Here is a 13883-nt window from a genome sequence, read left to right as displayed (position 1 = left end):
CGGCACTGTATCGATGGTGCACAGGCACCAGTTTGCTGCTGGCTCCAGGGGCGGACCTGCACTGGGGTAAGCGGGAGCTGCAGCCCCAAGCTCTCACCAAGTCCCAGCCTGTGCCAGGGACTGTGGCCGCCCTGACAGCCCCGCGCTGTCCCCTTCTGCCCATCCAGTAACAAACACCAAGCAAGAGTCCATCAGACCTGATTTATTAGGGTCAGCAATTCATACAAAATTTGACAGTGTTTGCAAATAAAAGTAACTGGTTGCTTGCTTTGCTGCCAGCAGCGCCAGCGGGTGCTCGTGCCATGCAGGCAGGAAGGTTCCTGCCCGGGGCTGCCGAGGCTGCGGAGCTCTGCTGGGCACCCTGACACCCCCTCCCAAGGGGGGCTGGCCAGCGGCTCCTCTCCCCGCAGCAGGGAGGCAAAGGCACCCCTCTTGCTTGCTCAGAGCCCAGCAGAAACAAGTTCCGCTTTCCTCTGAGCGGCCGGTCCCCACGTCGCATGGCCGGGGAAGAAGGGGCTGCGGGCTGGGTCGCAGGTGTAAGGCACCAGGCAAAAAGAAACCGTGGGGATCAGGCCTCACCCCTTCCCAGCCCTCTTATTTACCGTCTCTCCTCTCCCCCATTCACTCTGACAGCACGCGGTGGAGGACATAAGCTAGGATGCAGCCCAGCAGCGCGGTCCCGAGGCGGCCAGGCAAACGCAGCCCAGTCCGGACCACGGAACTCATCACCTGCCCTGGCACACCCTGCAACGCCAAAAGAGCAAAGTCCACTTTCTCGTACACAAAAAGCATACAAAAAAATGATTATTTAACATCAGCATCTCAGACCCTGAAGTGAACACTGTGATGTGACTGCCCAGCATCTCAAGTTCTACAACATATCTCGTACCTAAACAGGGTACACCTGAGCCTCCACCCACCCACACAGTGGGGGCCAGGGAGCTGCTCACCCCTCCTCTGCAGCTGTCCGGTGCAGGATGAGGCGACTCATCTCTTACCAGTGCCTGTTTCTCTATACCATAGAGAAAACTGTGCCTATAAGGTAGCTGCAGGAGTTGTCTCCATACAGCTGCAGCCAGGGCAGCTCCCTGCCCGGGATGGTGACGGCCACCCCGCACCAGCACCTGTCCCTGCTGTAGATGCAGCTAAAATGGCCTTTGCCCGGCAGAGCTGACGCACCAGGAGCAGGATGGGGAGAGGCGTGGGGGAGCTGCACAGGCCAAAGCATGGCCACAGGCGTCACCCACGGCAGGGACACGGTGCCCTGGCTCAGGAGCTCCGTTGAACACCCACCCGTGAGTGAAGCCCAGATTTACACGTGCCAGCCCTTCCCAGCCGCCTCCCTGTCGCTGTCGCAGGGGAGCCTCACCAGAGACTTCTGGCAATGGCTCATCCCCCAAGACTAAGTGCTGCCCCTCCGTTTTCAGGGACGTCCCACACTGCCCAGCTGGTCATTGTCCCTACCTCCAACGGTTGCTCAGTTTTGTCCACATCATTTTATCTCATTTCTTTTTCTCCTCCCCCCTTTTCTGCCAACCCATTCTCCCTTCTCTCCCCTTACACCTCCAATCCCCCCCAGCACACACTCAGCACCGTTTCCCCTCTACACACCCAGCACCTCTCATTGTGTCTCCCATTTAACACAACAACAACCACCTCCCACCTGCTTGCCACGGCAGCCACCCCCAGGCGTCCTCCCGCCCAGCCCCATCCCACAGCCAGGGTGGCACAGAGGGGCTGCCAGCAGCCCGGGGACATAACCTGCTGCAGCGGAGACCGACTGCAGGCACAGCCCTCGCCGTGGTACTGGCCCTGGACCGAGACCCCTCTGGAGACATGGCGAATGCCAGAGCACGCTGGCGGGAGAGGAGGTGCTCCGGGGCTCTGGAGAGGTCACCCCGATGGCGGCACTTGCCAATACCACAACTGCTTCAGCCTGCGCCTGCTCCTGCTGGGACCAGCTCGGGTGTCCACTGGCTGCGCGGGCGCTGGTGGTGGTGAGCTCCTACTTCCTCCCGCCACCCTGCTCTCAGGGGACATCTCTCGTCCCCCAACACCACTCATCCGCATCTTCCACTAAAATGTGCTCTTCCAGCCCTGGCTGCATTTTAACTCTGCTGTTGGCAAGGGACGGGGGGTTACCTTGAAAGACTCCAGAAAGCCTCCGTGACCCCCGTTCTCCAGCTTGTCCTCCTCGGGCCCCAGCCCCAGCATGGTCTGTGTGTGCCCGTGGAGCTCGTCGTGAAGGTTGTCCAACAAGGCAGCCCGTGTCCGATCCTGGGGGAGCGAGAACAGGCTCAGCTGGGGGCCCCGAGGGACGGGGCAGCGGTGCCAACCCACGGGACAGCTGGCTCGTCCCCCCGCCGAGGGCACCAGTGGCCCCACGGCCATCAAGTGCATTGAGACACATGCACGCTTTGATCACTCGTCCCTGCAAGCGCTGACCCAGCTCAGCTGGGGAAACGCAGCTTTGAGGAGGAATGCCGAGAGCCTCCCTGCGCCCGCTGCGGCGCTGGGCAGGGATGGGCAGGCAGCGTTACCTCCAGCTTTGCAAACTTGTCCGACTTGCAGCAGGCGTTCTCGGCATTGATGAGCTTGGTCAGCAGGAACTCCCGGAACTCGGGGCTCTGGGGGGAGAGAGGCAAGGTGGAAAACACCAGCCAAAGACTCTGCATATCTCTGGTACCAGAGCTGTACCAACCCAAAACCCGAGCTCACAGCACCCTGCAGCCCCCTCCAGATGTGAGCGCATTGGTGGGAAACCCCAGATGGGCTCGGGGTGCCCTCCTGCACTGGCCGTCACCCCCACACTGACACGGGCGCCCCAGCAGCAGAGCCGCAGCTGCCGACTTGCACGGGTTACACTGTGCGATGGTGCACAGCCTCCCACCCTACCATAAACCCCATGGGCCTCACTAGAAATCAAAATAAATGCATATAAATTCCAGAAGTCATGTTTTCCCTAAGAAAACATCTCGGACATACACATAGGTTTTTTTATGGCTTGGAACATACTTCCCGTCTCATCTCTTACTTTCTGAAATACTGGCGGGCTTGGCAGGGGCGGGCCAAAGGAGGGGACATCTTCCCGGGCCGTGACGGACACCTGCGGAGCCAAGAGAAACGTTATTCCCGTGGGTGCAGCAGGGCAGCCCCCAGCACAGACATCCCTCTCCTGGAGGGCAGCAGGCATGGGGCAGGCGATGGTCTCCCCAGCCCAGCTCAGCCCAGCTCAGCTCAGCTCAGCCCAGCTCAGCCCAGCCCAGCCCAGCTCAGCCCAGCTCAGCCCAGCCCAGCTCAGCCGCCCCAGCGCCTGAGAGCCAAGGGGCATCCCAGAGCCCTCACCCTGCCGGAGAGACCGCTCCTCCCCAGCCCTCATCAGTCATCACTCCTGCTTTCATGAGAGGGTTAACCATGCACAGCTTTTTACGTTTACTTCCTATGAATTCTGTTTTCATTTGTGGCTCTAAGCAATGTGCTTTCAGTTTGAAAAGTTATGTCTTACTGGATCTCTTCATTAGAAAACAGAGATAACAGGGTTTATGCTACCTGCACTTGAGCGGTGTTAGACAGGTATGAGCTGTTCTGAGGCTTATTCAACTATTGCGTAGCATCAAAAATCTTTAGTAAATGTGCATGCTATTATACATGCACATATTTTATACAAATATGTATGCATACACACACACTGTGTAATAGTGCATAGATAAATATATGTGTGTGTGTATATGTATGTATGTTTAATATACACATACCTATTCCAGTTAGGTATAATACTGGTTGTATCACTGAGCACACGGGCAGGGCAGCCGCTGGGCAGCCACCTCCAGACCTCAGCCTGAGAGGCCGAAGCGAAAATCAGCACGTACAAGTCGAGATTCCCCTTACCTTGTATGCCGTGTTATCTGCCTCGGGGTTTTCCACCTGCACAACAATGTAGGCGTGCAAGAAGTTGGAGGCGATCATGTCTGGGACAAACGGCGTGTTCTCTTCTTGGAAGATAATTGCCACAATGTCATTGCCAATGTGCCTCTTCCTCTGGAGCTAAGCAGAAAGGGAAAACATTTGGTCGGTAAAGCCAGGCGGCTCTGCTCCCTTGGGAGCTAACATCAGCTCCAGGCGCACAGGCTGCCACACGCCGGGGAGCCCACGCAGCTGCTGCCCACGCCACCGCCCGCCAGCCGAGGATGCCACGACGCTGGGGCTCGGTGGCTGGCGGCGCTGGGCAGGACAGCGCCGGCGCATCCCGGCTCAGACAATTCTGTGGAAGGAAGCTCATCTCCCTTACTTGTTGTGTATCTCCTTCGGTAAAAGGCAGCTTTGTAGAGACGTGAAACATTATCTCCCTGTCCCTGAACACCGTGTACACAGACTCTGCTCCCGTCTGCCCGTGGCTGACATCCAGACCTCCTCGAAAACTGGAGACGAAGCGAAAGTCGGGGAGAAATGAAGAAATATTAATTGAAAGCTTAGCAGAGACCGCCAGCGGCTGTCAGGGGACAGGGTGACAGAACAAACCAACTCATTTATCTTTATCTAGTAGCGAGCAAACGGGAAAGAACAAACCGTGCGTCACGTATTGTAACTAAGCATCGCTGTCACCAGTCTGAAATTCAGGGTGTGCAGCAGAGCCATGCCGGTCGGCCAGAGCTGACCGCAGCTGCGGGTGCCAGCCATGGGACCAGCGGTGCCAAGCACTGCCGCGGCGGGCTGCCCGCGCCTGCCAGCCCACGGCCCTCGCCAGCAGCGGGGGGTCTCTGCCCGCGCCGTGACTGAGCCCGCAACACCGGACAGGGCACATTTCCATATGAAGTTCCTTTCATCTATAGCCAGATTTTCTCACAACCTCAAAACTGCAGGAAAGGAAGTTCTTTTCTCTTGGCAGCTCCAATTTTTTTTGGAAAACTCCCCCAGCTTTGAAAAACAAGCCAAAGCTATATTTGCTTCTGCTCGGTACATCCCGCTCATGAGTGAGATGACTTCTGTTCTCGCACGGTAGATATTTTTACATATGACATGGTCTCTGGTTAAATGTGTTTGTAAAATCATTCCTTTTATTTAACTTACCCTTTGAAGTCCTGGAGTGTTATCGTGTCTCCCAGAAAACTTAAGAAGTTCTTGAAGGCAGTGCTCTCTTCATTATTGCCAAACAACTCCTCCTCTTGGGTCTACAAAACACAGGGCGCATCTTTTGAGAGCCCCAGCCCTGCCTGTTTCCAGCAGCCAGCCTGCCCAGGCTGTGCAGCACCCGCCAAACCGGCTCCCGGGGGAAGGAGGAGGGTCTGGCCATGGCTCTGTCACCGCGGTGTTGGTCTGACGGAGCCGCAGAGGCCCCCGCACTGCCTGAGCCGAGCGTGACCAAAGCCACCGTCCCCAGCGGCCGCCACGCACTGGGACAGCCCTGCGCCCTCGGGGACCCCCCAGGGCTGCTCCTCTGTCATGCTACGGGTGCTATGGACACAGCTATGGACCACGGACACCACTAACGTGCAAGGTCCTTTTGAAACGCGCCTTCTGCTTGTCACCCTGCTCTGAGCACTTTCTTAAAATCAAAATCAAACCTTGCTATCAGCACACAGTGCCACAGCAACAGAGAAAGGAACCCGCCCCAGCTCTAACGGCGGTTTCTGCTCAGGCCACCTCTCCTTGCCCGCCCATCTCCTGCCACCTCCTGCCCCGTGTGTGACCCCCCGGGGCCACGACCAGCACCTCGTCCCCGGGATGCCGCGCACAGCCACGGGCTGCTCCCCGCCTCCGCTCCCCAGCTGGCACCACCACGCTCAGCCACCAGCACCAGCTGTGGGCCGGTCGCAGCCCGCTCAGCCACCAAGGCACCCAAAGGTAAAGCTGCTGAGAGCGACTTCTGACCGAAAGCAAGGGACCTTAGGATAACGTACAGGAAATACCAAAATGCAAATGCATCCTTCATTGGAAAATCCAAGTCTTAATCATCCCTTGCGTGCTCTATTTCAAAACAATGAGACCTTAATTATGGTCTTGCATGAGTTACTCAATCCAAAATAAAATGCAATATGTAAGGATAATTAGAGTGCCTGTCAATAATCTTTGGTGAGTTATAAGACTCAGCTGTCTCTGCAGTCCCCATCCGGAGTCCCTCGGCTAATGACAGCATTTTCAGCAAACGCATGTCTTCATAGCCCACAGTCCTCCAAGACAAATGTAAATGTTTCACTGTCTAAACATATATCTGATTAAAATACCATGCCTGCTAAAATCCATTTTCACATCCACTTTTCCCTACAGCAGCTTGTGGGCTGATTTCCATACTGAATTTTTTCAGTCACATCATTTTTTAATGAGTCAGGGAAACATCCGAGCAATAAGAAATGCATTATTAGCGAGGACACCCAGTAACACAACGTGTTGCACGTGACAGAATTAACCACAGGGCCGAATTTCAGCTTCAGGGGTCCCACACTTATGAAACACAGAGCTCTGGCAAGCAGGGATGTGCTCCACGAGAACAGCACGGGGATTACTCACCTGCCTGAACTTCTGATAGATCACACCAAACTTGAATGTGTTGTTGACCTCGTGTTCATCATAAGACACTATCATCTGGGACGCCTGCAGTAAAACAAAACACGAATTATTTCATTCGGTAGTTCAAAACACGACGTCCAGAAGAGCAAACCTTGCTCACAGCTCTACTTGGCGCATTTGCTATTTGCTATTGCCTGTGGTTCGGCTCCTCACGGCGGGCAGGGGGCGAGAGCCTGCCAGAGCTGCAGTGGGGTACGGCAATGGCGGGGCAGCACCCGAGGGAGTGGGAAGGGGGCAGAAGCCAAATTTCCACATAAATAGGACAAAAGTTTTCAACAGTGGCCCTGGTTTTGGATATCAGTGTCCCTGCAGCCTACGCCACAAGACAGTCCACCTGGATGCCCATGGGCTTCGGGTGGGCACGAGCTGCGGCCCCCGTGCTCAGGCATGGCGGGGGGCACAGGGAGCCCCGACCTCTCACAGGTTTTCCAGGGGAAGTTTGGGGCCCTTTGGGTGCAGGTAACGGCAGTTCTTGCAGCGCCCCAGCTCCACAGTCCCAGCCTTGCTCTGTGGGGACCCTGTCAGAGACGTTCATCTTCCCCAGTTGGGCATCAGCTGTTCTCAAACTGCCAGACAAGGGTTTGATAGCAACATCAATAATAACAAGAGATGAACGAAATCACTTTGACCCTGGCTACATCAAAGGTGATGAAACTGCCTTATAACTTACTGCTGTGCCTGCCACAGAAAAGGTCTCCCACATAAAAGGTACTTGAAAATGATGGATTTGCTTTGCTTTGCTTTGTAACTTCCCAGGAGTGGGTCTCTATGGCAGCACAAGAGCACACAGGAGGAGAAGCAATCCTGGAGTGGGTAATGAGTCAGTCCCAGTACGTCACCAGTGGGGACTGCCACCTGGATAAAACACTCCATCCCCCGCAGTGACCCACCCGCCTCTGCATCTCTTCCTGCACGGCTTCTCAAGCACAGGCTCAACCCGTCTCACCAGGTTTCAAGCAAACCTTAAGGCATCAAACCAAGAACCAGGTAGGTTTTACACCCCACAGATGGTCACCTTTCCTTCCTTCACCATAATCTGAGGGCAGATTAATACCAAAGTGCCATCAATCCTTGGTGGCCGGTTGACAGAATGAGATGGTGGCATTCACATGCCATCAGATGGCCGTTAGCTAACCTGCTGCCCAGACGCAAGCACGGCACGCCACCGCTGCACTGCTCACATCCCCTTTGCAGGCAGCTACAAAGGTAGAGAGCTAGAAAGATGCAGTACAAATATCCGTGCTCTGTATCAAAGTAGCCGTTGGATCTTGGAGAAAAGGGGAGAATTAACTCTGTCCAACCTTCTCTGCCAAATATGCGACCGACTTGGGGTAAGTTACCTCACCTTGGGGTACAGAACCGGGTTAAACTTCAGCCCGGAGGCGTCGTCACAGAAGGCCTGTGGGCAAGGGGAAAGAGCAGTCAGTGCTGGGTCCCTGGGAGCACGGAGCAGACACCCCTGTCCTGCCAAAACTCCACGGCAAGGCTATGAATGTCTTATAAAGGAGCCAAATCCAGCCGCCAATTGCAGGAGCTCCCCTCTTTGCATCCTCTCATTGGGATGCCCCATGGCCTGGCTGGTACCCGAATGAGGATGCAGCAAGACAAGTCCCAGGTCTCTCCATGGGTGAAAGGTGCTGCCACTTCCTCACCTCTTCCCCCAGATATCAGTGATAACCAGGGACCTGCCTGGGATCAGCAGGGAACCAACAGCGGGGCCAGTGCATACCACTACCCGCCAAGTGCCCCTGGACCCGAGAGCCCAGGCACTGCTGCCCAACGCCGCCCAACGCTGCCCAAGGCGCAGCGGCGTGGGCTTTGCTGCAGGTATCCCATCCCAGCCTGGCATTTTACCTTTGCAATCTGGGGGATACTAGGGAGCTTGCTAAATCCTGCCAGGGGGATCCTTTCATGCAACGTCTTCACTTTGGACCTAGCAAAGGAAAAGAAATGAGCAGACATCAGGGAGTGTCTAAGGCAGAGACACTGGCCGCAAGCCCCCCGCTCGCCAGCCCTGTAGCGTGCACGCAGCGATGCTCCACCGGCTGTTGGGAAACGATGTTCTGCCGAATTTGTTGGGCCTGGTTAGTAAGCAAAGGCTTGATTTGTCTTCTTATCTTTGCAGCTCTTAAAATATTCATAGTTTGGAGGGAAATGACACAATGGTTTAGACACGCTGGGTCTTGTCAGCTTACAGAGGGATGGCGATAGATGTGACTGGTATTATCCTGTGTCACGGAGAGGTTTACACTCAGTTTCAGCGGGCTTAGCAACGGATCAAAGTCTCGTGTTCATTATCGGGGGTCAGGCAGTCCCAGCGCAGAAACAGCAAAAGGATGATGCCGCTGCCTCCCATCCCACCCCGAGCCCCTCCGTATGCGACAGCCTGCGTGCTGCCAGCCTGGCTCTAGCATTTACAGTAGAAACAAAACAAGGGACTCCCAGAGAGAAAGTATTTTGTTAAACAAAGCTTTTTTCTTTTTTTTTCCATACCTGAGTATAATCCTTAAATATTCTGTGCCATCTGCCTCCTCACACTTAATAGAAAGGATCAGATTTCCAAGGCTGCTGGCTGTACAATAAAAATTTAAATGATCCTAAAAATAGAAAACAGTGCATTAGCAGCAGGGGAGGCAGCTCGATGATGGCAAGGACGCTGCCCCCCACCCCGGCCGGGAGCAGAGGACTCGCCTGCCACCCCGACACCCTCCCGCCCCTCGAGGACACACACTCGCACCCCCTCCTCACCAGGACCAGGGCTTTAATCCCTCTGCCCGTGGACTTTAGCACTCTGCTCTCAGCTTTGTTCAGAGGGAAAAAGAGGATTACAAGACTTTGAGCAAGAGGGCAGGCAGGCGGCTGCTGCGCCAGGTCCCCTGAGCCTGGCCGAGCCCCAGGTCCCCGCAGACGGGGCAGGCTCAGGGCCGGCGGGCCCAGCCGGTGTCCTGGGGGAGCCCTGCCGGCTGCGGGGCCCAGGGGCCTTTGCCCTGTGCGTGGCCATCACTGCCACAGCTGGTAACCTGCCAGTCCCCTCCTCTCCTTGCAAAGAGGGAAGTTGCAAAATTCTCCCATTTTGCTCACAATTTTAGAATTTTTTCTTTTCTTGGGGGGGTGGTTCAATTTTCAGCTGACTGCTCGTCCCCTGCGGCAGGGGCACCCACCTTCCCCAGGAAATGCTTCCTGTAGGCTCTGGCCTCTCCTTTGCACTCCAGCTTGTAGCCGTAGGTGCTGGGGCTGAGGTTCTCCTCCTCTTCCTCACAGACGCTGCTGTCGGACGAGGTGGGGGTGCCGAGGTTTTCTGGGTCTTCGATCCAGTATCCCCCGAACTGGGGCAGGATGATCAGCGGGTACGGGCTGCCCTTCTCTAGGATCTGCAGAGACATGCGCCCGTGAGGGGTCAGGCAGGACCGGGGTGCGGATGTGGGGTGCAGGGGCTCGTTGCCCCGTGTCCCACTGCCCCCTCCCGCAGCAGCCCCCAGCCCCAGCACCACGGGGACAAATTCAGCCCCTCTCTAAAACCTCTTGTCTCTCTCCTAGAAGAGGGCACATGCTACCGAGGAAAAGCAGCAGCCACAAAGGTGGGGAGGGGGAACGTGCTTTGTGCAGCTCCTCTCAGAAACAGGCTCTCTGCCAATTCCCGTTACCGGCAATTTTGGAAAGGCATTCGCCTGAAGGCATTCAGGGTGGTCCAGAGCACCCACCTCATCGATGCTGGGGTATGGGATGTAGTCTTCCTGGAAAAAGGAATCAAAACACCACGTATGACCATCTGTTCCCCACCAGCCACCCCTTACGACCACAACCTTGCACACCCAACCCGGGGAGCGCTTCCAGCTGCCCACTGCACTGGTCCCTCCCATCCTCACACCCTGCACCGAGTGCCAGGCGGTAACAGAGAGCGATGCTCATGTCGGGCCAGGCCGCCGTGCGCAGAGGAGGGCGCAAGCCCCAGGAGCGGTGCCACCGTGCTGCCAGCGGCTGGTGGACCAGCACCACGCCGGCACCACGGCAGCCCAGCTGAGTCCCCGGGGCATGGCGCGGAAACCCCTCCCTGCTCTGGGTCTGTGGGAAAGCACTGCAGCCGGGTAAGTCCTTTTCCAAAGGGGTCTCCACTATTGGTGTAAGCTTCTCAGCTTCTCAGCTCTACAGCAGAACCCAACCATTTTACACAGTTCGCCGCTGAAATACACAGGTTTGGACATAAAGCTGGATTAGGGATTTACAGGCACCACTCTCTCGTCTTTGCAATTCAATCAGTGCCTTGTTTTTAGATAACATTTAAATCCTTTTCAGTCCTTTGAGTGACTGTCTTTGACAATACACATTAAAGCCCTGAGATAAGGGGGGGCACTTGAAGAGATCCACACAAGAAACAAAAGTCAAGCAACCTTATGTTTTTGGCTTCCAGTCCTCTGTTCTTCAAGTTTTGGTGCCTGTTTGGAACAAAATGAATAGATTGAATAATTAAGATGTGTTCAACAACACAGACGAAACCACAAGGGTATTTTGCTACATGGAAATCACTCTGACATGAGTGGCATGAAAGGAGGGGGTTTCTGCCCAGGATGAGCCGGGCAGAGCTGCCAGCATGCCAGGACAGACCCCGTCGTAACAGAGCAAAAATGGGTGACAGGGATGTGGTAGGACAAGACCTGGGACACAGCAACACCGCACTGAAAATGTCTAAATGTGAGGCAGGGACTATCATTTCCCAGGTGCTGGCACAGCACCAAACACAAAATGCCCCATATCCCACTCCAGCTTCATCTTAATTACTCTGGGATGGGCTCCTAAAGGAAATCCCTGCGCTGCCTTCCTGCGGAGCAGGGACAACAGCCCCGACCTGTGGCAGGTCGACGGCCCCGGCTGTCTCACAGTGTCTGTCCCAGGCAGGAGCCTGGGGACGGCAAACCCTGCTCGCACTTGCCTGTGCCGCGCTGGGGGAGCACCGTGCTGGGGTAGCACCGCACCTCTGGCATCAGGGGTGAGCACCACCTGCCCGTGCTCCTCCCGCAGGGACAAGGCACATGCCAGGGGACACCTGGGTCCCTCGACCCTCCTCCTTGGGCAGATCCTGATGTGTTTTAGTGTGGGACAAGAGAATGCCTTGCCCTGACCTGAGGGGTACTAAGACAGTGCTTGACACAGCCGTGCTCTGTACCAGAGCCTGCCGTTTGCAAAGACAGGCAGCGGTGTGCTGACTTTACCAGGAAGCAATGGGACCACGTCTCACAGCGTGTGCCCCTAAACATCCTTTTGCAAAACTGCTCAGGGCGATGGGGAATAACCTTGGAGGAAGATGCTGCCGAAACCACTGCTCTCCCCCCGCGCGCTGGGGTGTTTCTGTGCAGCTCTCTTCTGCATGGTTTGAGCTGGGAAGCGCCTGCTGTGCCCCCCCTCAGCAGGGCTCACACAGCGCTGGGGATGTCAGCAATAATTCAAAACTTGTTATGATCATACAAGGCCTCCCAGCACGTTAAATGTACAAGCTGCTGTGGGATCTCTGCCTTTGCAGCCTCTGCTGGGCAGAGAATGTCTCGCGTTACTGGCACGCACACTGCTGCTGCTCACCTGCATTTTTTCCAGCATTTCGAAGAATTCTGCAGACTGAAAAAGAAAAGAAGGAAATCTCCTGTTCAATTAAAGCAGACACGAGGTGAGCCAGCCCAAGCCACATCAAGGCAGGGACACTGGACCCCCCATCCTGTACCGGGCACGCTGGCTCTGGCCCACAGCAGGAATGGGAAGAAGGGACTCTCTCTCTCTCTCTCTAACTGATGGCATGTGCCTTCAAGACGCCCCATCCAGCCCCGCCACCGGGCAGGGACGGAGTCCCACAGACACCCCAGATTCACAGGGCCGGTGGCCGTCCCACATCAAGTGCCCCTGCTGCAGCTGCGGGCAGCGCATAGAGCAGTGAGCAGCAGCAGCTCCCCACCTCCCTAACTCCCCCTGCTCTGCATTTCATTTCCAAAAAAGCACGAGAGGACAGGCCGAGTGACACTGCAGCACTTGTCCCGCTCCCCAGCCATGGGAGCTCCCGTCCAGCCTGACTCAGAGCTCGGGCTTCACTGCTGCAGTTCACCATTGCCAGTAACACTCACCCCCAGACAATTTCCCAGCCCGCTTTGTGCATGGTTTGATAATGGTTCTTTAGTCATTTCTTTTTCTAATTACAGCAGTGTTGGCACCATCAGCTGGACAATCTCTTTGGGTTCCTTTTGTGCCCTGGGTGTTTTCTCAGGTCTCTAAGGTCCGTGTTTCCCACCTCTCTGCAGCAGTGACACAGGCTAGAGATGCCAAAGGGAGAGCGGAGCCGCTGGTGCAATCCTGCCCTGAGGGGCACAGGACAGCCCAGCTGGAGGGAAGTGAAGGAGAGCACCCACTGCGGCCACACTCTTCCACTGCTCCATGATGTGCTGCTCGCTTCTGCACAGCGGGCGCTGGATCTCAGAGATCAGGCAAGGAGAAAACCCAGATGGCTGCCAAGTGCCGGAGGGCACCCAGCAGGGCTGCAGGCATGGGGCTTGCTGAGGACGCAGGGATGTGGGGCAAAGCCGGTCCCACCGCAGGCAGAGGGACGGGGTGCGTATGCCCTGGCCCCCGCGGTCCCCCTGCTGCTTTACAGGGCCCCTGGCAGGAGGAGGTCTGTGCACACAAACCAGCAGCAAAAAACTTTCCGTTTGAAACGAAACAGGCCCAGACTGATCGATCCAAAAAAGCAAATAAATACTCTTGCAAACGAGACACCTACAGCAGCCCTCCCCACGTCCCTTACCTTGCAAGGTGTAAGCCCTGGGCTCTGCATTTCACCGGCTGCGGAAATGCCGGCAATGCCGCTGCCGGCGTGGCTGGGCTGCCCTGTGCAGGGTTAATGGCCTACTGGCCAAACGAACTAAAGAGATTAGCGAGCCCGGGCTCCGATTAAAAATGCTGTGTGGCTCCTCTGGAGAGCAGCCGGACCCTGCAGGCGGGGAGCTCGTCCTGCTCCCCCAGCATGCCGCTGCCTGGCTCGTGGGCTGCTACCTCCCTCCCCAGCCGTGCGGGTGCCCCGTGGCTTTGCAGCCCCGTGAGCATCCCAAGCCACTGCAGTGCACGCAGGGCACATGGGGCAGGCGGCTCCTGTGCCTTTGGAAACACTTAGTGCAGGGGACTCAGGGACAACGAACCCAGACCGGGAAGAGCCTGTCGTCACCTCTCCAGGAGAGGTGCTAAAGCCATGTCTGTCCTGCTCAGCCATGCTTTCCCTCAGGCAAGGGGGGACTTCAAGAAACGCTGTTCCTGCCCTGATCTACCTGTGCTGCCCCAAGGGGCCCCAG

At 56.3% G+C, this 13883-nt stretch overlaps 1 protein-coding gene across 7 annotated transcripts in view; it reads right to left on the bottom strand.

The window, feature by feature from the left end:
* The window catches only part of RAP1GAP2 (RAP1 GTPase activating protein 2), an 84688-nt gene that overhangs the window by 10931 nt on the left and 59874 nt on the right, over window positions 1–13883 (bottom strand). For all 7 annotated transcript variants that reach the window (XM_076354290.1, XM_076354291.1, XM_076354295.1 and 4 more), the window contains 14 exons: window positions 12136–12171; window positions 10953–10997; window positions 10266–10298; window positions 9726–9935; window positions 9058–9161; window positions 8419–8497; window positions 7910–7963; window positions 6505–6588; window positions 5068–5168; window positions 4289–4418; window positions 3889–4044; window positions 3035–3106; window positions 2541–2627; window positions 2143–2277 (listed from right to left, as the gene is read on the bottom strand). In XM_076354290.1, coding sequence (XP_076210405.1) covers window positions 2143–2277; window positions 2541–2627; window positions 3035–3106; window positions 3889–4044; window positions 4289–4418; window positions 5068–5168; window positions 6505–6588; window positions 7910–7963; window positions 8419–8497; window positions 9058–9161; window positions 9726–9935; window positions 10266–10298; window positions 10953–10997; window positions 12136–12171 — 1326 coding nt within the window. The remainder of the gene's footprint in view (window positions 1–2142; window positions 2278–2540; window positions 2628–3034; window positions 3107–3888; window positions 4045–4288; window positions 4419–5067; window positions 5169–6504; window positions 6589–7909; window positions 7964–8418; window positions 8498–9057; window positions 9162–9725; window positions 9936–10265; window positions 10299–10952; window positions 10998–12135; window positions 12172–13883) is intronic.

This window comes from Aptenodytes patagonicus, chromosome 17, assembly GCF_965638725.1.
Source record: "Aptenodytes patagonicus chromosome 17, bAptPat1.pri.cur, whole genome shotgun sequence".
In the NCBI taxonomy this organism is placed as follows: Eukaryota; Metazoa; Chordata; class Aves; order Sphenisciformes; family Spheniscidae; genus Aptenodytes; species Aptenodytes patagonicus.
The sequence above is the reverse complement of the archived record's forward strand: the minus strand, read 5'-3'. Positions and strand labels throughout refer to the sequence as shown.